Source organism: Dama dama, chromosome 27 (assembly GCF_033118175.1).
Source record: "Dama dama isolate Ldn47 chromosome 27, ASM3311817v1, whole genome shotgun sequence".
NCBI classification, from domain to species: domain Eukaryota; kingdom Metazoa; phylum Chordata; class Mammalia; order Artiodactyla; family Cervidae; genus Dama; species Dama dama.
In genome coordinates, this window is record NC_083707.1 from 46,993,143 (window position 1) to 47,017,685 (window position 24,543).

Here is a 24,543-nt window from a genome sequence, read left to right on the forward strand (position 1 = left end):
TAGACTTTTTCCATCTATATTAATGAGTGATACTGGTCTATTGTTTTCCTCTTTTGAGTGTTTGTGTCAGGTTTTAGTATGAAAAATATGTTGTCCTCATAAAAATTGAGAAATATTCCATCTTCTTCATTCAGTAGAAGAAATTATGAAGATTGCCATTGTGTTTTCATTGAATGTTTGGTAGAATTTGCCTTGAAAGAAATCTGAGAATGGATTTCCCATAGAAAGTGTTTTGCTTTGTTTTTTGTTTGTTTATTGGTTGGTGTTTAACAAATTCAGATTATTTTCATCAAAACTGTTGGTACTTTAAAATTTCTTTTTGCTGTCGTTTTGGTACGTTATGTTTTCTTAGAATTTATTTATCTCATCTAAATTTTCAAGTTTATTGGCATAATCATTCATAATATCCTTTCTTAAAAAATTAAATATATATGGAATCTGTAACCATCTTCTTTTTTTATTCTTACATTTTTTTTTCGTGCCTTCTCTTATTTTTCTTCATTAGTTTTACCAAAGTTTTATCAATTTTGTTAGTTTTTTCAAAGAACCAAGTTTTGTTGATCCTGTCTGTGGTCTGTTTGATTTCTATTTCTTTACTTTTGCAGTCTTAAAATTATTATTTCTTTGCAAATCAAAACAACAATGAGCTATCACCTCATACCAGCCAGAATGGCTAGCATCAAAAAAATCTACAAACAATAAACGCTGGAAAAGATGTGGAGAGAAGGGAACCCTCCTACTCTGTTGGTGGGAATATAAATTGGTACAGTCACTGTGAAGAACAGTATGGAGGTTCTTAAAAAAACTAAAAACAGAGCTACCATATGACCCTACAATCCCACTCCTGGGCATATATCCAGAGAAAAACATAATCTGAAAGGATACATACACTCCAGTGTTCGTTGCAGCACTGTTTATAATAACCAAGGTATGGAAGTAGTCTAAATGTCCATAGAGGAATGGATAAAGAAGATGTGTTACATATATACAATGGACTATTACTCAGTCATTAAAAAGGAAGAAATAATGCCATTTGCAGTAACATGGATGGACCTAAAGAGTGTCATACTGAATGAAGTAAGTCAGACAAGAGGAGAAATATCATATGACATCCCTTATATGTGAAATCTAAAAAGAAATGATACAAATGAACTTATAAAACAGTAAGACATTTGCAGATTTAGAAAAAAAACTTAGGTTGCTGGGGATGGGAGGGATAGTTAGGGAGTTTTGGGATGGACATGTACATACTGCTATATTTAAAACGGATAACCAACAAAGACCTACTGTATAGCACATGGAAGTCCGGTCAATGTTATGTGGCAACCTGGATGGGAGGGGGGTTGGGGGGAAATGGATACATGTATATGTATGACTGAGTCCCTTCACTATTTACCTGAAACTGTCATAACATTGTTAATCAGTTATACCCTAATACAAAATAAAAAATTCAAAAGAATAAAAAAAAGTGTAAAAATGGTTATTTTCTTTCTTATACTTTCCTTGGGTTTATTATTTTTATAATTTCTTAATATATTAGCTTAATTTATTAATATTTACCTTTTCTCTCTTTTAACAGATGCATTTAAAGATTTAAATTTTCCTTCAATCACTGCTTTGCCTGCTTCCATATATTTTATTTATTTATTTCATATGTTTTAATATGTAGCATTTTAATTTTTCCTTTTCATTCCCTTGTGGCTCAGCTGGTAAAGAATCCACCTGCAATGCAGGAGACCTGGGTTTGATCCCTGGGTTGGGAAGATCCCCTGGAGAAGGGAAAGGCTACCCATTCCAGTATTCTGGCCTGGAGAATTCCATGGACTGTATAGTCCATGGGGGCGCAAAGAGTCGGACACAACTGAGCAACTTTTGCTTTTTTCATTCAGTTCCAAATGTTTTCTTATATGTATTATGATTTTTCCCTAACTCATAAGTATTTAGAAGTGTATTATTTACATATGGGAAGTCTGTTGATACCTTTTGGACATTGTTTTCTAGTTTAGTTGTGTTGTATTTACTAGCAACATTCTACAGGATTTCAGTCCTCTGACATTTGTTGAGAATTGTTTTATGGCTCAATGTATGGTTAAGTTTCTTAACTGTGTTGTTCAAATCTTTTCTGTCTTACAGATTTTTTTCTTTCTGTTCGAAGGCATAGAAGTATCTCTCACTGTAATTGAATTTTTTGCCTATTTCTCCTTTTGATTTTGTCAATTTTTGCTTTATCTGATGTTATGTTATTAGGTACCTAAACATATAGAATTGTTATCTTCAATTAATTTGTGTGTTTGATGTGAGATAGGGGTAAAGTTTCTTTTTTTTTTCCTATTTGGTTATTCAGTTGCTCAAGCACCTTTAAAAAATTTTTTGAATTACTGTGACAACTTTGTGAAAAATCACATTACCATATATTTGTGGGTTTATTTTTGAACTCTCTGTTCTTTTTGATTGATAGATTTATCTGTCTCCATGCCAGTATCAAACTGTCTTAATTACTGTGGTGACAGAGGATGAGATGGCTGGATGGCATCACCGACTCGATGGACATGAGTTTGGGTGAACTCTGGGAGTTGGTGATGGACAGGGAGTCCTGGCGTGCTGCGATTCATGGGGTCGCAAAGAGTCAGACACGACTGAGTGACTGAACTGGACTGAATTGAACTGAATACTAAGCCTTAAAAACTGGTAGTATAAATTCTCTGACCTAGCTATTTTTCAATGCCATTTTGGTTCTAAATTTCCACATAAATGTCAGAATCAGATTTTCAATTTATACAAAAAAGTTCACTGAGCTTTTGATGAGATTGCATTCAGTTTATACATCAGTTTTCAGGAGAACATCTTAAAAAATTTATTTTCTCAATTCTTAAACATTATAACTTTTTAAGTATCTCTTAGCCCTATTTTGTCATTTTCAGCATAGAGGTTGCATTATTTTGCTAGGACGGCCATAACAAAATATCACAGATTGGGTGTCTTAAACAGCAAAAGTTCATTTTCTCGAAGTTCTGGAGGCTAGAAGTCCAAGAAAAAGGTGTTGGCAGGTTTGATTTATCCTGAGGCCTTTCTCCTTGGCTTGCAAGTGGCCAACTTTTTGCTGTGTCTTCAACATGGTATTTCCTATATTAGAGAATCATCTCTGGCATCACTTCACATGTCCAAATTTCCTCTTCTTCCAAGGACACCAATCAGATTGGATTAGGGCCCACCCTAATGGTCTCATTTTAATTTATTAACCTTCTAAAGGCTCTGTCTTTAAATACAGTCATATTCTGAGTTATTCAGGGTTAGGGCTTCAGTGTATGAATTTGGGGAGAAGGGGATACCATTCAGCCCACAAAAGAAATCTGCAACATCTTTTTTTAAATTTGTTCCCACTTGATTTTTATAGACTATTGTAAATTATATTGATTGAAATAGTTTTCCTCAAGCCTGTGTCTGATACTTCTAATATCTTGAGGTCCATGTGGATCTGTTTCAATTTTCTGTTATTCCTAATGTTTTTCATTTATGTTGCTTTTCTCTTAGACTGTGCATGGCAGTGTAGTTGATTTGTTTTTAGAAATAATTTGTGATGAAGGATGATGATATCTTCCTGTAAAGGTAATTTAGGCTTGTTTCTGTCTTGTGCCTGGTGGGAGGAACTAGCAATCCAGGAACGTCTCAATCCAAATTTAGGGACTGAGACTTTTCTGGGGTTTCCCTAGTAGCTCAGCTGCTAAAGAATCCATCTGCAATGTAGGAGACTCCCATTCGATTCCTGGGTCAGGAAGATCTGCTGGAGAAAGGATAGGCTACCCACTCCAGTGTTCTTGGGCTTCCCCAGTGGCTCAGCTGGTAAAGAATCTTCCTACCACGTGGGAGACCTGGGTTCAATCCCTGGGTTGGGAAGATTCCCTGGAGAAGGGAACAGCTACCCACTCCAGTATTCTGGCCTGGGGAATTTTAGGGATTGAAAGTTAGGGATTCAATCCAAATTTAGGGACTGAGATTTTTTTGGGCCATACAGAACATGGGCAGCTTACCTTATCTTTTGTCTCATTCCTAGAACGGAATAAGGACTGAATATTCATTGGTTTTGCCAGGGTCCCTTATCTTCATGGGTCTTGGTTTAGAACCTTTGCACCTTAGTACTTTGAGGTTGTCAAATATACTACTCAGCATCTTAGCCTTTTAGAGGCAGGCAGATGTTCTAGAGAAAAGTGGATTCACATACCAGGGTCATGCCTTTGTATTAACTAAATACACACACATACACATATAGCTGTGTCTGTAGAATAAAACCCTATTGGTGAAATTGCTATATCAGTTTGTATATGTGTATATTTGACATGTGTGCATCTGAAGAATGCAATTCTGTGGAAATAAATAAAAATCAACCATATTGAGGAAACAGGCTATTTACTGAGAGCTTGCTATAGTAAGAAAGTCAACTATCATCACTTGCATTTGGCAGGCAGGGGAGTGGGAAAGCTTTATAGTGGAAAAAAATTGGGAAGATTTTAATATTTTATGATTGGAGGCTGTTGACTTGGGAAATCTGGAGTTGGACTACCTAGAAGTAGGGCATCTTACGTGATTGATTTGGAGATCATATTTGGCTTTCTTGGTTGGTCCTGACTTGGGGGCTAAGAGCAAAATAGGGAGGCTGGCAGTTGTTGAGCGAATCTCGACCATTGTGGGCCAGTTGCTACGGAGGTTGTGATTTAGTTTCTTGGACAGATTGCTATAGGGTCTGTGATTTGGTTTTCTGAGATGGCTGCTTACAGAGGTTGTGGTTTGGCTTCCTGAGCTTATGCGGGTCTGGCCATTATCCATTTATATATTCAATTTCTCATCTTAAGTGATACTGTAGTACCAAAGAATGTATATAAATTTGCCTTTTAACTTCAGTAGAAGTTGTATCAACTTATCATCTTACTAGTAATGTATGATCATCTGCTCCAACATAGCAGGCTATTAATTTTTTGAATTTTACTCAACTGATACATGGAAATTTGTATTATGTTTCAGGATTGAGCATCTCGTCATATATTTAAGAGTCATTTGTGTTTCTTTTTGTGTGAACCATCTTTTCCTATGCTTGCCCATTTTTATAGTAAATTATTGATCTTGTTTCTTTGCTTTGTGGGCACTTATATATAAAGGAAACTGGCCTTTTGAATGTTAACTGAGTTGTAAATATCTTTCCCAGTTATTGTCTCTTGACCTTTTTTATATATTTAAAATTTTTTATGTGGTCAAATATATCAGCCTTTTACATTAATGGCTTCTGGGTTTGTGTTCAAAAAGGCCTCATCTACTCTGAGATTAAAAAAAAAATCCCATGTTTACGTATTTTTATTTATTTATATAAATACAACCTGAAGATAATATATGTTAATTAAGACTATGTCTTACTGTTTACAAAGAGGTTAGTTAAGAACAAAGGTATAATGGATCTTAAAATTGTCAGTGAGAACGAGGCTTCTCATCTTCAGAATTCTGAAGTGTTCTCCAGGCAGGGAGGCAGGGGCTTGGTGTGCAGGCTTACAGGTACAACACTTGAAAACTATAGGAGTCAGAGTCCAAAAAAAGAAAAAAGAAAAAAAAGGCGTTAGAGCCCAAAAGTTTCTACAAAGCAAAAGTTTCTGGTCTCCTTTGAAAGTCCCATTCCATAACCCCCACTGCCCTTGTATTTCTCCCCCTGAATTCCACCTCCAAGGCAGGGCCTCAATTTATCGTCGGGAGAATCTGTTCTTGAAATCTTTAATTGTCTTGGCCATCATGGGGGCGATCTTCTTCACACGTTTCCTGCCACTGCCCACCTGTGGCAAGTGGGTACTGGTAGCGCTTGAGCATGTGTGGGCCGGCTTCTCATGGATAAGGTTAAGGCTGTTGATGCTGGAGGGAGTATGGCTGGTTTCTGTGGGGGACGGGGCTGGCTTGATCTTGACTTTTTCAGGGACAGCTGCTTCTCCTGTTTCAAACTGCTGCCTCCTTTGGACGTCAGAAGGTGGCCGGGCCAGAGAGTTGAGTAGGATCATTTTTGCTTGTCGGCCTTTGGGTTTATTGGCATGTGCAGACTGGATGTTCACTGTCAGTGCTCGAAGCCGCTGCTCTTGGGCATCCTGAAGCCGCATGTACATCTCTCGCCATGACTCATGCTCTTGTGGCCTTTCTTTCCTAAAGTTTTGGTGACAGTGAATTTTCCATAGTTGATCTGTTTCTTGAACTAGTGCATGATTGTATTTCTCTATGCGATACAGCTGATCAGGTGCACAGCTCTTCAAGATGGGTTCAAGAACTGAATATGGGACTCCTCCCACTTTAAAGATGGAATTGATGTTGTTTTTAAGTACCCAGATGCACTGTTGGCGCAGGGTCATCATTTTGGCGAGGTAGGCACACTTAGAGCCAGAAAACACTTGCATCTTAGAATTCATTCTGCATCCAGTAAATCCAACTTTTTCCTCTTCCTGGGGTGAAGACAGTGCTTTTTGCTTTGGTCGGATCAATCTAGAGGCAGGAAGTGGATGGTACTTGGCCGAGATCCTTGGTAATGGAAGATCTGGCCACACTGGTGCATCAGTGGGGACCTTTTCCAGCTTGGCCCAGACATTTCCAGATGGTTGCAGCTTCTCTGATCTATTTTCATTCACCTCAGGCAGTTCCTGAACCAAGTCCAAGTTTTGACTTGAGTCATTTTTTTTAGGTTCTTTCTCTTCAAGAGCAGTGGCTGAAGTTTTCATAATCATTTTCTTTTTCTCCTTAGGCTGGTCCTGGTTGAGGAATGAATGAAAAGACATGGTAGGCGGCTTGAATTCATTATCCATATCTGTCTCCTCAACTTCAGGGAGGGAGCCATCTGGCTTTCCATCCAAATGGGGAGGTCTTACTTTCCCTTCCTGAATCTTTTGGTTATTGGTTGCCTTCTCTTTCACCTTGGGTAACAGGCCTCTTGTCCCCTCTGCTATGTCCAAGTGGTTGAGAATTTGCTTGTTTTTGTCCGCTTTGGTTTTCTCCGAGTCTTCCTGCTTTTGCTTTTTAAAATTCAAGACTGAAGGGTGCCCCACGGAAGGCGAAAACTGGATCCCACAGCGTCTTCTTTCCTTCTCTTTGATGCCAGTAGAAGGCGGATTCTCCTTTGCTTTGTCCCTGGGGACAGACCTCGGGCTTTTCTCTGTGGAGGAGGCCAGGACTGCTTTTTGGCTGGTCAAAGTAGAAGACTTCTCGTATTCTTTGGCACCCAAAGGGCGTTTATCCTTGTGGGGAGGCTGGTGTCCCCAGCTTAGACTCCCAGCCTCCCTCCCGTGGGGGGCACTCAGGCGGTGCTCTTGACTGAACCCCAGTATAGCCCGAGGAGCATCATAGGGGCCTTCTCCAGGCCCCCACTGTACAATGTAGGCCTCCGAGGGGCGTCTGTGACGGTCCCCGGACATCAGAAGAGGACGTGTAGCCGGTGGGGGGGACCGGCTGTAACCACAGTATCCCCGCTCTGAGGAATAAGCTGGGGAACCCCTGCGGCACTGCCTTCTGTCTTCGTCCCTCTCCCGATCGCGGGACCCACGGTGGGGCCTCGCGTGCTCTGAGGGGAGTCTGTGTCGCTGCCGTCTGTCCTCGCGGCCATGCGAGCGACCGCTGCGGTCTGCGAGGTGTGCGCGGCCGTCTCCCTCCATCGCCTCCTCCTCCCGAGAAGCGTCTCTGGGGGAGGTTCCTCTCAGGGTTTCAGTCCCCCAGAGCCAGCCTCCTCCACTGCGCCTCTAGGTCCCGGCCAAGCTTCCGACGCGATGGCGTTTGCGCCCGCCACTGCCGTCGGGCAGACCCGGCTCTCCACGAGAACCGCCACGGGGCCGGGCGAGACCGAGGGTACTTCTCGTCTCTCCACGGCCTCCTTGGTGTGGGGATGGGGGTGGCCAGGGCCCGCGGCTCCTCAGCAACCTGCTGCCCGGACGCCGCCGCGCCCGGCTCTGCCTCGAGCTCCCGCTGGTGCACGCGGCGCGCGACCCCGCCTCCGGCGCTCAGAGCGCAGCGCGCCCGGGGGAACCACTACCTGCGCTGCATCCGGGACGCGAGGAAACCCCAGCGCCCCCTTCCTGCGGGGGCTGCGGGCGGTGCCCACATTACATCACCACCGGCCAGGAACCCCTGGGCCACCTCGCCCCGCTCCCGTCCCCAGAGCAGCAACAGCGACGACCACCCTAGCGCTGGACGCTTGCCATTGACTAATTCCAGCCTGTAAGAACCAAAGAAGAGTTCTATTATCCCCGTTTTATGGGTGAGGCTTAGAGAGAACAAAGTAACTTGCCTGTGATGACGAAACAGAAAGAGGTGCAGCCGCACTTTGACGGGAAGTAGCTGAGGTCCAGAGTCACAGCTCTGAACACGTCGAGGACCTGAGGCCTACCGAGAGAAAGGGATTTGCCTAAAATCCGCCAGCTTAACCCCACGAGGGCAATAATAGTCCCTGTGTCTGGTTGGCCCTCAAGCAATATATAACAAAGGTATCAATAATTCTGAGAGGATTGAATGCCGTTTGCTCTGATCACAAAACGTCAGCAGTAAGGCCTGAGTCGGATCAGTTCCAGACGGTGCCTTAGACCCAAGTGTGCTCGAGGGAACAAACCCTCATCTTGGAAGGCCAAAATTTATTGTTGAGATTATTACTACTAAAAGGCACAACTATATAGACTTAAAATGTCATCATTGATTACATATTACTTGATTAGATCAGATCTTAATAGATTATTAGATTCTAGCTAGAACTCTAATAAAGAACCCACTCATTGGAAAAGACCCTGATGCTGGGAAAGATTGAAGGCAAAAGGAGAAGAGGGGGGCAGAGGATAAAATGATTGAATAGTGTCATCGACTAGGGGACATGAATTTGAGCAAACTCCTGGAGATAGTGAAGAACAGTGCTGCAGCCTATAGGGTCGCAAAGAGTGGGACATGACTTAGCAACTGAACAACAACAACTTTGGTGTAGATGCCAGGCTCTTCGAAAAGCTTGGTTCCTCCCTTAGATAGCCCAAGACTATCTGATTACCTTTGGTCTCCTCATCGGTCTTGGACTTAAAGAAATTCCAAGTCACTGATGTTATCTTCTTCCCTTTGTAAGCAGAGAAGTGACCTCCTCCTTGCCAACCAGACTTTGGATCTGAAAGCAGGATCCTGTCATTGACAAGAACAGAAAGATTTTTGTGTCTTCAATGAGCCCAAGTGGTTGGGATACTAGGGTCAGAAGAGGACCAAGATTCTGTGCCAAATTTCCTCTCTATAGTAACTTTCTCCTGGCATGCTGCAGCCTATGGGGTCACAAAGAGTCAGACATGACTTAGTGACTGAACAACAAGAACTGTTAAGAATGCACCTGGCCTGACCTCTTGCCCAAATCAAGAGAGACCAGTGATTGCTGTTTTTGTTTTTCACATTAAAATTTTTTTTAATCTCTCTTTCTTAAAAAACTGGAAATAGAACTGCCATATGACCCAGCAATACCACTTCTGGGCATACACACCTAGGAAAGCAGATCTGAAAGAGACACGTGCACCCCAATGTTCATCGCAGCACTGTTTATAATAGCCAGGACATGGAAGCAACCTAGATGCCCATCAGCAGACGAATGGATAAGGAAGCTGTGGTACATATACACCATGGAATATTACTCAGCCATTAAAAAGAATTCATTTGAATCAGTTCTAATGAGCTGGATGAAACTGGAGCCCATTATACAGAGTGAAGTAAGCCAGAAAGATAAAGAACATTACAGCATACTAACACATATATATGGGATTTAGAAAGATGGTAATGATAACCCTATATGCAAAACAGAAAAAGAGACACAGAAATACAGAACAGACTTTTGGACTCTGTGGGAGAAGGCGAGGGTGGGATGTTTCGAGAGAATAGCATTGAAACATGTATATTATCTATAGTGAAACAGATCACCAGCCCAGGTTGGATGCATGAGACAAGTGCTCAGGCCTGGTGCACTGGGAAGACCCAGAGGGATCAGGTAGAGAGGGAGGTGGGAGGGGGGATTGGGATGGGGAATACATGTAAATTCATGGCTGATTCATGTCAATGTATGACAAAACCCACTACAATATTGTAAAGTAATTAGCCTCCAACTAATAAAAATAAATGGAAAAAAAAAAACAGCTGAAAAAAAAATTTTTTTTTAAATCTCTTGAACAATTATTCATTGTGAGCTATGGCTCAGCTTTAAATTTTTCCTTCAGTCGTCTTTAACAATGAGTAATCTATATTTCTCCCATCATTCTAGGTTTTAAAGATTTCCCAGGTCTTCGGTTCAGTTCAGTCCAGTCACTTAGTCGTGTCCGACTCTTTGCAACCCCATGGATTGCAGCATGCCAGGCCTCCCTATCCATCACCAACTCCTGAAGTCTTAGAATTTATTAACCTTAAGAATTCCTGACAGTTTTTTTTTCTTTTTTTCCTTTATTTTTATTAGTTGGAGGCTAATTACTTTACAGTTTTGTTTATTTTGTTTTCAAAGTTCTCAGTAGTATAAATTGGCAGTTCTAATGGTTACTTACATAATAATAAGTCAAACTTAAATAATAGGTAGCATACAGAATAAATAAGTAAAACCAAAATGTTCCCACAGCCCAGATATACTAATGTATTACCAAATGGTGAACCTTGGTATATATCCATATATCTTTCCAGATCTTTTCGCATATGTGTGTATACACATACATGCACAAAAACGTATGTTTTATCAGAATGAAATTGTACAGTACATGTTAGTCTTTAACCAACTAGTTCTGTAACCTAGGTCTAAAACAGGGTCATTCACTGTACCTCATTGTATCCCCTAAATATCTCTGAATTTTCATAGCTCCCCTCATCCCTACTTTCTCTATTTCTATTTTATTTACTTACTTTTCTAGTTTTATTGAGATATAATTGACATATAGTACTATATAAGTTTAAGGTATATAGCATAATGATCTAACTTAATACATTGTGAAATGATTATTATAAGTTTAGTGAACATCTAGCATCTCGTGTAGTTACAAAGAGATAAAAAAATTTTTTTCCTTGTAATAAGAACTCTTGGAATTTGCTCTCTTAACTACTTTCATATATAACATACAGCAGTATTGATTATGTTTATCATGTTATATATTATATCCCTAGTACTTATTTACCTTTTAACTGGGAGTTTGTACTTTTTGACCACCTTCATCTAATTCCTCCTTCTTCCACCTACCGCCTCTGGTAGCCTCAAATCTGATCTGTCTTTTTTTTATGAGTTTGTTTGTTTTTGAAGTATAATTCACTTACCACACTATGTTAGTTCCTGTTTTATGACATAGTGATTTGGTATACATTTGATTTATATAATTTCAAAATGATGAACACAATAAGTTAGTTTTGATCTGTCATCATACAGGGATATTACATGGTTATTGATTATTTTCTCCATATTGTACATTTATTTTGCAACCAGAAGTTTGTACCCCTTAATCTCCCTCACCTATTTCTTTCCTTCCTCTCACTCCCCTCTGGCAAATCACCTGTTTGGTCTCTGTATTTTTCATTCTTTTTCTGTTTTGCTAATTTGTTTTGTTTTTTAGATTCCACATGTATGTGAAACCATATGGCATTCGTCCTTCTCAGTTGGATTTATTTCCCTTAGCATAATACCCTCTAGGTCCATCCATGTCATTGTAAATGGCAATATTTTATTCTTTCTATGGTTATGTAATATTCAGTTGTATATATATGCCACATCTTCTTTATCCATTCACCTATTGTTGGGCAATTAGGTTGCTTCCATGTCTTGACTGTTGTAATACTTCAGTGAACATAGAGGTGCATAGATCTTTTCTAATTAGTGTTTTCATTTTCTCTGGATAAATACTCAGGAGTAGAATTACTGGATCATATGGTAGTTCTATTTTTAATTTTTGAGGAATCTCCATACTGTTTTTCATAGTGTCTATACCAATTTATGTTCCCATCAATGGTGTTAGAGGATTCTCTTTTCTGCACATCCTCAGCAACACTTGATATTTGTTATCTTTTTGATAATAGCCATTGTGACAGGTCTTGCCTGAAAAATCCCGTGGACAGAGGAGCCTGATGAGTTGTAGTCCAAAGGGTCACAGAGAGTGGGACACAACTGAGTGACTAAACACACAACATAACACACATTGTGATAGATATGAGGTGATATCTCATTGTGGTTTTGACTTGCATTACCCTAATGATTAGTGATGTTGGATATCTTTTTATCTGCCTCTTGGCCATCTGTATGTCTCTTGAAAAATATCTATTCAGATTCTCTCCCTCTTTTTTAATCTGGTTGCTTTTTGATGTTGAGTTGTGTGAGTTCTTTGTATATTTTGGATATTAACCCTTTGTTGGATATACTGTTTGCAAATATAGTCTCCCATTTAGTATGTGGCCTTTTCATTTTGTTGATGGTTTCCTTGGCTGTGCAAGTCTTTTACTTTGATGTAATCCTATTTGTTGATTTCTTGCTTTTGTTTCCCTTACCTGAGAAAGCATATTCAAAAAATATTACAAAGACAAATGTCAAAGAGCATATTGCTTATGTTTTCTTCTAGAAGTTTTATAGATTGAGGTCTTGCATTTAAGTCTTTAATCTATTTTTAATTTATTTTTGATCATGATGTGAGAGTATTCCAGTTTGATACTTTTGAATGTGCTGTACAGTTTTCCCTGGTGGTTCAGACAGTAAAGCATCTACCTACAATGCGGGAGACCCAGGTTTGATCCCTGGATCAGAAAGATCCCCTGGAGAAGGAAATGGCAACCCACTCCAGCATTCTTGCTGTAAAATCCCATGGACGGAGGAGCCTGGTAGGCTACAGTCCATGTGGTTGCAAAGAGTTGGACACGACTGAACGACTTCACTTCACATACAGTTTTCCCAACATTATTTATTAAAGAGGTTGTCTTTTCCGCATTGTATATTCTAGCCTCCCTTGTTGTAGATTAACTACCATATGTAAGTGTGGTTTCATCTCTGGGTTCTCTATTCTGTTCCATTGATCTATGTGTCTTATTTTTGTGCCAGTACTATACTCTTTTGATGACTATAGCTTTGTAGTATAGTTTGAAATCAGGTACCTTCAGCTTTGTTCTTTCTCAAGAGTGTTTTGGCTGCTTGTTTTGTGGTTTCATACAAATTTCAGAATTTTTTGTTCTAGTTTTGTGAAAAATGCCTTTAGTACTTCAATAGGGATTACACTGAATTTGTAGATTGCTTTGGATAACATGGTCATTTTAATAATTTTCCTTCTTCCCATCTATGAACATGGTATGTTGTTCTATCTGTTTGTGTCATTTTCAGTTTCTTTAATCAGGGTCTTATAGTTTTCCAAGTACAGACCTTGTATCTCCTTAGTTAGATTTGTTCCTCAGTATTTTATTATTTTTAATTTGATGATATATGGAATTTTTTCTTAATTTCTCTTTCTGATAATTCATTGTTAGTATACAGAAATGCAACAGATTTCTATATATTAATTTTGTATCCTGCAACTTTACCAAATTCACTGGTGAGTTCTAGTAGATTTTGGTGGCATCCTTAGAATTTTTATGTATAGTATAGTCATCTGCAAACAGTGACAGTTTTATTTTTTTCTTTCCAATTGGATTCCTTTTATTCTTTTTCTCTGATTGTAGTGCCTAGGATTTACAGTGCTACATTGAATAAAAATGGTGAGTGTGGGCATCCTTGTATTGCTCCTGATCTCACATGAAATGCTTATAGCTTTTCACCATTAAGTTTGATGTTGGTTGTAGGCTTGTCATATATAGCCTTTATTATGTTCCTTTTGTGCCTACTTTGTTGAGAGTTTTTTTTTTTAATCATAAATGGATGTTTAATTTTGTCAAAAGCTTTATCTGCATCTGTTGAGATGATTATATGGTTTTTAGTCTTCAATTCGTTCATGTGGCATATCACATTGATTGATTTGCAGATATTGAACCATCCTTGCCTCCCTGGAGATAAATCCCCATTGATTATTGTGTATGATCCTTTTAATGTACTAGTGAATTCAGTTTGCTAATATTTTGTTGAGGATTTTTGCATCTATGCCCGTAAGTGATACTGACCTGTAATTTTTTGTATAATGTCTTTGTCTGATTTGGCATCAGGGTACTGCTGGCCTCATGTTTGGAAGAATATGTTTGGAAGTGTTTGTCCTTCTGCATGTTTTTGAAATAGTTTGTGAAGGATGGGTTTAACTCTTCTAAATGTTTGGTGTAAATTACCTGTATAGCCATCTAGTCATGGACTTTTGTTTGTTGGAAAGTTTTCTTTGTTGTTGTAACTGATTCTGTTTCATTACTGGTAATTGTTCTGTTCATATTTTCTATTTCTTGATTCAGTCTTGAGAGATTGTACATTTCTATGAATTTATCCATTTCTTCTAGGTTGTCTATTTTATTGGCATATAATTGTAGTAATCTCTTATGATCCTGTGTATTTCAGTGGCATTGGTTATAAATTCTCCTATTTCATTTCTGACTTAAATTGATTTGCCCCCCCCCCCCCTTTTGATGAGTCTGGCTAAAGGTTTATCAATTTTGTGTATCTTTTCAAACAACCAACTCTTAGTTTCATTGGTCGTTTCTATTTCATTTTTTAGTCTTTATTTCATTTATTTCTGCTCTGATCTTTATGATTTCTTTCCTTTTACTAACTTGGTGGTTTTTTTCTTTCTCTAGTTCCTTTAGGTGTGAGGTTAGGTTGTTTGAGAGTTTTCTTGTTTCCTGAAGTAAGGTTGTATTGCTATAAACTTCCCTGTTAGAATTACTTTTGCTTTGTCTCATAGATTTTCAATAGTGTGTTTTTGTTTTCATTTTCTCCATGTTTTTAAAATTTTGCATTTGATTTTTTCAACAACTCCTTGGTTGTTTAGGAACATATTGTTTAGCCTATACATGTTTGCATTTTGCATTTTTTTCTTGTAGTTGATTTCTAGTCCCATAGCATTGTGACTGGAAAAGATGCTTGATATGATTTCAGTTTTCTTAAATTTATTGAAACTTGTTTTGTGGCCTAGCATGTGCTCTATCCTGGAGAATGTTCCATGTGCACCTGAAGAGAATGTGTATTCTACTGCTTTCAGATGTAATGTTTCATTTATATGAATGTGATCCATTTGGCCTAATGTGTCTTTTAAGGTCAGTGTTGCCTTATTAATTTTCTCTCTGGATGCTCTGCCATTGATGTAAGTGAGGGTGTTAAAGTCCCTTACTATCATTGTAATACTGTCAACTTCTCCATTTCTATCTGTTAATGTTTGCTTTATGTATTTAAGTGCTCTTATATGGGATGCATATATATTTATAACTGTCTTCTTGGATTGATCTCTTGATTGTTAGGTAATGTCTTCTTTGTCTGTTACAGTCTTTGTTTTAAAGTCTTTCATCTGATATGAGTATTGCTACCCTGGCTTTTATTTTTCATTTTAGTCTGCATGGAATACCCTTTTCCATCCCTTCATTTTCAGTCCATGTGTGTCTTTATATCTAAAGTGAGTTTCTTGTGGGCATTGTATATATGGGTCTTGTTTTTGCGTGCATTCAGCCACTCTGTGTATTTTGATTACAACATTTAGTTCATTTACATTTAGAGTAATTATATGTATATATATTTATTTATTGCAATTTTGTTAATTGTTTTGTGGTTGCTATTGTACTTCTTTTTCTTTTGTTCTTCTTCTTTTGCTCTCTTCCCTTGTGATTTGATGACCATCTTTATTATATTTGAATTCTTTCTCTTTTTGCATGTGTGTGTATTTATTGTAGATTTTTGGTTTGTGGTCATCATGAAGTTTATATATAAAAATATATATATTAAGATGCTGATCTTTTAAATTCAAATGCATTTTAACAATCCTGGATTTTTATTTTCCCATGTTTATTGCTTTTGACCTCATTTGTGTATTTATTAACTTTTGGCTGCGTTGGTCTTTGTTGCCACATACGGGCTTTGTCTAGTTGCACTTGTGGTGGTGCACGGGCCCCTCATGGTGGTTTCCCTAGGGGACCCTGAGCTCCAGGGCGCACAGGCTTCTGTGCTTGTGGTACGTGAGCTCAGCAGTTGTGGTGCATGGGCTTAGTTGCCCCGCGCAGCATGTGCAGTCTTCCTGATCCACGGGTTAAACTCCTTTCCCCTGCATGGGCAGGCAGATTCTTAACCACTAGACCACCAGGAAAACTCAACCCTTGTCTTTTAACCTTCCTACTAGTTTTACACGTGGTGGATTCACTACCTTTATTGTCTATGTGCCTTTACCAGTGAGGTTTTTCCTTTCAGAATTTTCCTATTTCCAGTAGCAGTCTTTTCTTTTTCACTTAAAGAAGTGTCTTGAACATTTCTTGTAAAGCTGTTTTGGGAGTGCTGAGCTCCTTTAGCTTTTGCTTGTCTATAAACCTTTTGCTCATTCTATCAAATCTGAATGAAAGCATTGCCTGAGAGAGTATTCTGGGTTATAGGTTTTTCCCTTTCATCTCTTTAAATATATTGTGCCACTCCTTTCTGGCCTGCAAAGTTTTTGCTGAAAAGTCAGTTGATAGCCTTATGGGAGTGTTCTTGTACTTAACTTTTCGTTTTTCTCTCTTTTAATCTTTCTCTTTATCTTTAATTTTTGCTACTTTTATTACAATTTGCATTGGTGTGGTCCTCTTTGGGTTGATCATGTTTGGAGATCGCTGTGATTCCATTTCTTTACACAGGGAAGTTTTCTGCTATTATTTCCTCAGATAAGTTATCTGCCACTCTCTCTCTCTCTCTTCTATTTCTGAGACCCTATAATGCAAATGTTAGTACCTTGATGTTGTCCCAGAGTTCTCTTAAGCTCTCTTCATTAAATTTTTTTTCTTTTTTTCTGTTCAACTTGGGTGATTTCTACTACTCTGTTTTCCAGCTCACTGATTCATTTTCCTCAGTATCATCTAATCTACTATTAATTACCTCTAGTATACTTTAACATTTCACTAATTGTAGTTTTTATCTTTCTTTGGTTCTTCTTTATGTTTTCTAACTCCTTATTAATAACTTTCAACTTCTTACTCTGCTCACCTAATCGTCTCCTGAGTTCTTTGAGCATCTTTACAGTTATAACCTTGAGCTCTTTATTGGGTTGATTGATTATCTCCACCTCATTTAGTTCATCTTTCTGGGGTTTTATCATGTTCCCTCATTTGGAACATATTCCTGTGTCACTTCATTTTGCCTAATTTGCTCCTTTTATTTCTGTGTATTTGGTAGGTTGGCTATATTTCCTGACCTTGGAGACGTGGACTTTTGTAGGAGATGTCCTGTGTTTCCCAGCAGTGCACTTCCCTCTGGTTGCAAGAGCTGTATGCTTTAGGGTTATCCTGTGTGTGGGCTGTGTGGGTCCTTCTGTTGTGACAGGCTGACTACTGTGGGTTGTCTGGTAGGCCTGGGTGGTTTATATATAGAGCTTCCCTGGTGGCTTAGATGGTAAAGAGTCTACCTAGAATGCAGGAGACCCAGGTTTGAACCCTGAATCAGGAAGATGCCCTGGAGAAGGAAATGGCAACCCTATATATAGCAATATAAATAGCTATAAACCATATTGGTTTGTTGCCTGTGCTGAAGCTGCTAGCCACTGGTGGGTGAGACTGGGTTCCAAAGCAGCTGGGTACAAAGGCCTGAGGGGTTCTGGGGCTAGTGCTAGTCCATTGATGGGTGGAGCCAGGTCCTAGAATGGGTGGTTGCAGGGCTGGGTGTCTTGAATCTGTTAGATGGCCTGCTGGTGTGGGGCCTGTTCCTGACACAGCTATCTGTGGAGTCCAGGGTGTCCAAAAACAGGTGTTGGCTTGCTGGAGAGTGGGGCTGAATCCTGAGGCTTGGGGGTCCTAGGGCTGGTGTTGGCCTGATGGTGGATGGGCCCAGGGCCAGGGGTTTCCCAGGGCTAGTGCTAGCCTGCCATGGGTGGGACTGAGGCCCTTGGAGTCCTGGGGCTAGTGCAGGTTCACTGGTGTGAGGGTTCTGGGGGCAAGGTGGATAGGGTTTTATCCCCACCTATCTAGCTGCTTGGCCTGAGGTGTCCCAGAACTGATGCTCAGTACTGGTCCCAGTGTCAATGCTAACAAGCTGCAGGGAGGATTCTAAAATGGCACTAGTCAGCAACAGTGTCCTTGTGATAGAATGAGCCTCCAATAATGGCTGCTACCCAGCGTCTGTGTCCATAAGGTGAGCTCCCATGCCCTCCTGCCTCACCAGAAGGCTCTCAAAGATCACCAAGGAGGTCTGACCCAGGCTTCTTTCAAATTATTGCTTCTGCCCTGGATCCCAGCACATATGGGATTTTGTGTGCACAAAGAAAAAAAATTAGAGGTGAAGCCTCTATTTTCCACAACCCTCTGGCTCTCTTGAAAGTAAGCCCCATTGGCCTTCAAAGTCAAACATTCTAAGGGCTCATCTTCTTGGTGCAGGACTCCCAGGCGAAAGATCATGTTGTGGAGCTTGAACCCCTTACTCCTTGTGGAAAACCACAGCAGTTGTAATTATCTCCCCATTTGTGGGCTGCCCACCCATGAATATGGGTCTTGACTATACAGCATCTCTACTCCTCCAGCCTGTCTCATTGTGGTTCCTTCTTTTCTATCTTTAGTTATAGAAGACATTTCAGGCTCTTCTTCTGGTCTTATCAATAGTTGTTCTGTACGTAGTTGTAATTTTGGTATGCCCATGGGAGGGTGGGTGGGTGCAGGGTTTTCCTAATCCACCATTTTGGCCATTCTCCTTTATTTTTAATGACTCTGACTTGTTCAAGAAGCTATGTCAATTATCCTGCAGAACATCTCCCTTTCTATAGTTGTCTGATTGTTTCCTTGAGGTTTCACCTGCTGATCTATGCCTGGTCAGACTGTGATGTCACCTTACCAGGATGGCAGTCTAATCTTTCCTTCATGCAGCTATGTTTCAACTAGAGAGTAGTCTGTCTGAGCATGAGCTTTTGAAAAGAACATAAACCTAGTGATTCCATAATCTGGTTCTGTGTTTATAACAATGGCATGGCACAGAAAGTCCTCTGTATTTCAGTAGGTGTTATACTTCCCTGAAATACCCAATTTTATAACCAATTTGTACTCAAGATTGACTGTACATGCCTCCCTTTATGCAGCGCTGTTCCTGAGCATAATTGACCGGTTCTGATTTTTTATTAAGTATAGTAAATGCCTTTCTTGGATCTGTAGACACCACTTTTGGTAGTTCTAGTGCTTTATCAAGTTGAGCAGCATTTGAAAGTTGGGAAGTTTCCTGGTAGAAACAGGAGGTAATCAGGAAACAAACAAAAAACAAATTAGAACTTATGGGTATATATATTCAAGCTTTTAAGTGAATTTTAGATGCAAAGACTGTAAAAGAGAACTATAATAAAAACATTTGAAAGAAGAAATGTGTCCTTTTTAACTGTTTGTTTTTGAGATGGAAAGCTTAATGCAAAATTTGGATCTTATTACAGAAATTGAAACGAGCTCATGCAAATTAATCTCCATTGCACCCGTAAAAAAGAAATTAAAAGCACTAATGCTGCTTGTAGTGTATATACAGTAACATTTCCTAAATATCTTCTGGGTCTAAAGCTAGGAATGATATTCAATGCTTCCTTTTCCTCAGGCTACAGTATCATAGGATTCAATTTTGAATCTGATAATGGAGGCACTTTTGTTGCACAATAGCCCACAAAGGAAATGAAGGAAGTAGAAAACAGCCAGATTATTGAAGCAGAGACAAATGAGACGCCTCGGTTAGATGCTCAGTTCTGGGCTTTCTTTCTTTGGTAGACAGAAATTAATTGAGCATCTAATTGTGTCCATTTCAGGGGCACATTATTTTTTACAGTTTAAATTGACCATTGGTGGTGGCCTATTCTTAGTCTTTCAGTCCAGAAGATGGTTTTCTATGTTCATTTGAGTGACATGAGTAGAAAATGTTACAGATCTGGCAAACTTTATACTTTTAATTAACAAATTTATAAGATGACATTCTGTGTTTCAAGTAATTACCTATCTTAAGTAGTTAACACTTTGTATTTGCATAGAGTTTTCTTACTTCTCTTTTCTGCTGTTAACAAATTCTGAATTTCCATCAAACTTATTTCAAAGAAAAATTAGTGATTTTATTTTAAGGCCTGGGCACCTCAAGTATAAGCTGTTTCACAATCTGCATAGAAAGAAAGCTATTTTTGAAGCAACCCCATGATCAAAGAATTCTAAGTTACTGAGCCACAGCGTGTCCTTCTGTCCCCATTATCTGCTGTAGAGAGCAAGACTACTTGCCAGACTTTGTGATCCCAGCCGTAATACCCTAGAAATACTCTTGACTGGAGTTGAGACAGCTACTGTTTTCCAGGAATGTAATAAAACTTTGCACAGGCACCTCTGACAGGTCGTTTATAGCCTTTCAAGAATATGGTCAACATTGCTCAGATCAGCTCAGGATCCGGAAGTCCCTCCATTCCAAGAGTTAAAGCTTTGCCTTCCTATTCATCTTGGTATACCAGGATTTCACTAGATCAGTGATTCACTGATTAAGTGACTCTGCAGGGATTCTAAAAGGAATTTGAGGGAAATTATTCTAACAAATCCTCCAGCTCGTTTGGCGAGGGCAGCTGTGAAACCTAAGGCTCTCCATATGTGTGTGGATAACTGGATTCCTAGATTTCTCTGCCTTAGTGTATATGTACATGAAGGGCATATGTATATTCAGTGTATAGGCATGCGAGGTCAGGGGGACATGGGAGTAGGAAGTGTAGTATGGAGGAGGAAATGCCTTTGGGTACCTTTGTCTGGATCTTTCCCTCCTAGTGAATGGAACACCCGAGGCCAGCATCAGTGTCAGGACATTTCCTACCCCTGTACCTACTGATGCAGAAGAGGGGAGGGAAGCCTGATATAAGAGTGGCTCATCTGCCAAGGTGATGATGGAATTCCTTAGCCTAGAAATTTTTTAATCTGTGAACAGTGGAATCCAGCCTATTGGGTTTCTTTGCTTTGTACTTGCCAAAGTATTAAACAATTCAGAAGCCTCTGGATAAAAAAAGAAAAAAATGGAGTTGCTGTACCCCCATCCCATTCCTCTACCCAGAGGTACTACATATCTAAGTTTTTCACCAAATCACAGAAATACACATCCATACTCTTTCAATCATAGAAAAAGAAAGGAATAAAAAATTAGATATGTAGATACCTTTTCACCTTACATATGTCTTCGGCTTCCCTGGTAGCTCAGACGGTAAACGTCAGCCTGCAATGTGGAAGACCCAGGTTCGATCCCTGGGTCAGGAAGAGACCCTGGAGAAGGAAATGGTAACCCACTCCAGTACTCTTGCCTGGAAAATAAGCTACAGTCCATGAGGTTGCAAAAAGTCAGACACGACTGAGTGACTTCACTTTCGCTTTCACTACATATGTCTTAGAATTAGGTAGATCTGCATTTGCTTACATACAGAGATGTTCAAGACATATTATTAAATGGGGGAAAAAGGCAAGATGCCAAACAGTATACACAAAATGATTCCATTTTTGCAAATTTAAAAGAGTTTGTGCATATATATATATATATATATATGTATGTATGTATGTATGTATGTATATTCATAGGCCCCTTTCAGAACAATTACATGAGAAATTACCAATAGTGGATAGGTAGAAAGCTAAACGTTTCTTTTTAAACTTTTTTTGTATTAATTGAAGTTTTTCTTTGTCCAGTTTAAACTTTACCTTTATATTTTAAAAAGTTACTTATTTATTTTTGGCTGCACTGAGTCCTCATTGCTACATGAAAGCTTTCTCTAGTTGAGGCGAGTGGGGACTACTCTTCGCTGAGGTGAGAGGGCTTCTCATTTCACTTTCTCTTGTTGCAGAGCACAGGCTCTAGGGCACGGGCTTCAGTAGTTGTGGTGTCCCACAGTATGTGGAATCTTCCTGGACCAGGGATGGAACCTGTGTGCCCTGAGTTGGCAGGCAGATTCTTAACCTCTGTACCACCGGGGAAGTCCAAACACTACCTTTAATTCAAACTTTCCTTCTACTTGGGAGTGGACAGACAGTACGTGGGTGGTGAGAAAACCGGATGTCTTCAAAATCTTTCCTTGTCAGTGTATATAGATCTACTTTGTTCTTTGTATTGGGGCGTAGTGATCCGTGGTAAGCCTGTATTTTGATTTATTTAACCTCTAATGGACATTTTCTCTGTGTGTATGCGTGTGTGTGTGTGTGTGTGTGTGTGTGTGTGCTCCATCATGTCCGAGTCTTTGTGACCCCATGGACTGTAACTTGCCAGGCTCCTCTGCCCATGGAATTTTCTAGGCAAGAAGACTGTAGCAAGTTGCCATTTCCTACTCCAGGGGCTCTTCCTGACCCAGGTCTTGAACCTGAATCTTTTGTATCTTCTGCATTGGCAGGTGGATTTTTTACCACTAGCGTTTTAGATATTTCTAATTTCAGAGGAGACTATGCATAATGCTTTATTAAATATCCTTGAACATTAATTATTTTGCACGTGTGAACCATTTCTATAATACAGTGTAAATGATCTTGTATAAATGGTGAAGTGTGGAATTGTGAGTCAGTGGGGCATGTGTTTCATTTCGCTCTATAAAAATGTTGTACTAGTTTATATTCCCACCAGTTGTATCTGAGTACATATTCTTTCATACCTTGCCTGCTCTGAATATTAGCTGGGTAAAATCTTAAAAATTTCTGCATTAAAAAATTTTGAGATTCTTTTCAAAAGAAGCTGATATTTTTGTCCAAATGCACTGAAGAAATACTAACAATACTTAAGGTGGTTTCTTCAATTTTCTGTGCATGGCAAGCTTTTTGATACAACCAAAAAGAAAACATATGAAGGGAATATCTGTTTAGATGATTTTGTGTGTTCTTTTCTCTCTGGGGACTCTATCCTGTGGTCACATTGACTCAGCAAGTTTTTTACAGCCAATTCATCAGAACAAGTAAAGGAGCATCGTTGCCACATTCTTAAGATATGACCCGGCTCTGCCATCAGGGCAGAAAGGAGACCCTCACAGCGTGTGGATGATAAGCAGCCCCCCATTTCCATTTTGAATAACTTCAGAATATTACATGAAATCATTTGTATTTCCAGTCATATCATTTATTTTATATTATTCAAAAGTTACTCATTATTTACATCATTTAAGCCATTTTCTCACTACCTCTTCCTGTTTTTATGTATTTTAAGACAGCTTTATTGAGATATAGTTCACATATCATGCAACTCACCCATTTAAAATGTACAGGTCTATGGCTTTTAAGGACAGAGGGTGACGGTTAAGGGATGCAGAGTTTCTTTTGGGATTAATGAAGGTATTTTAAGATTATTATGGTGATCGAGGTATAAATCTGTAAATAAACCTGAGCTCTACCCAGGTGAGCACCTTTAAGGGGAAACTCAGGGCTCCCAGCCAAAGCCAGCGCAGTGCGTGTCATACTAAGGGGCACAAGCAAGACACCCCTGACTGTCTTTTCTAAGCATCTCAGTCATAAGAGAACACGAGTGCGTGTTTAGATTAGGAAGAAGCACATACTTCCAGAGTGTAGCGTGGAGGGACTCTGAACTCTATGCACAAAGTAACCAATGGCTGTTGAGCGCCCACCAAACACTGACCCTGATGCTGGCAGAACACCCACAGTTTTAGAAAACACTGCCCAGGTAGAAGTGGTCACAGACGGTGTTCAGTGCAGTCCCTCTGGGGATGCGCGTGGCTTTCCTGGCTTTTTAATTCAGATCCTTTTGTTCTCAAAAACCTTTGCTTACAAATGAAACAGATGAGCTTCAGGTACAGCAGGACTGTGACTTTTCTGGAGTTAAAGGCATGATCCCCTGTGAGATACACTTCTCCTGGTGCAGCAGAGTGACTAATTAACTGAGGCCTGGCCAGTAGTTGCTCTGAAATGGTCACTAAAATTGTGAGATTAAGTTTGAGGACTGTAAGGGACACCATTTGTTACTAATGTGAGGTCAGCTAAGAATTACTGGTAACCACGTTTGATTTTGGCAAATTTGGCACACCATTTTTGACAAATTAAAACAGCAACTTCCCTTTGGTCTCGTGAATGTGCAGGGGTGGGAATGGACATTGATGAGTAGGGGTTAATGCAGGCGAGGAATTGATGGAGGGAAGGTCATTGGCTTGGGAGCCGGAGACCTAGGCTCTGAGTCAAACCCTCAAGTGTGAGTTTGAGAATGTGGACATTTAGAAACATATTACATCAATTTTGCTTGTTTAATATGCAGTTTTATTTTTTATTTTGCAAGCTTGATTTGAATTGAATTTTATGCTGATCATCTTTATTATGTAAACAGTCCTTCAGAACTACCCAAATTTCATGAAAGGACCCCAGTGCTGGGAAAGATCAAGGGCAGGAAGAGAAGGAGGGGAGAGAGGATGAAATGGTTGGATAGCATCACTGACTTAGTGGACATAAGTCTGAGTGAACAGTGGAAGATAGTGAAGGACGAGGAAGCCTGGCGTGCTCTAG

At 39.6% G+C, this 24,543-nt stretch overlaps 2 protein-coding genes across 2 annotated transcripts in view; one reads left to right on the plus strand and one right to left on the minus strand.

Moving 5' to 3' along the window:
* KATNAL2 (katanin catalytic subunit A1 like 2) overlaps positions 1-24,543 on the plus strand; it is a 99,691-nt gene that overhangs the window by 8,621 nt on the left and 66,527 nt on the right. The gene's annotated exons all lie outside the window — the stretch shown is intronic.
* On the minus strand, positions 5,721-7,661 carry LOC133047433 (elongin-A-like). The gene has a single exon (XM_061130636.1). It carries the CDS (start codon positions 7,659-7,661, stop codon positions 5,721-5,723), a length of 1,941 nt encoding a protein of 646 aa, XP_060986619.1.

Bases quoted from the DNA above. Each gene is read 5' to 3' on its own strand.
- LOC133047433 (XM_061130636.1), bottom strand. From the start codon at position 7,661: ATGGAGGGAGACGGCCGCGCACACCTCGCAGACCGCAGCGGTCGCTCG.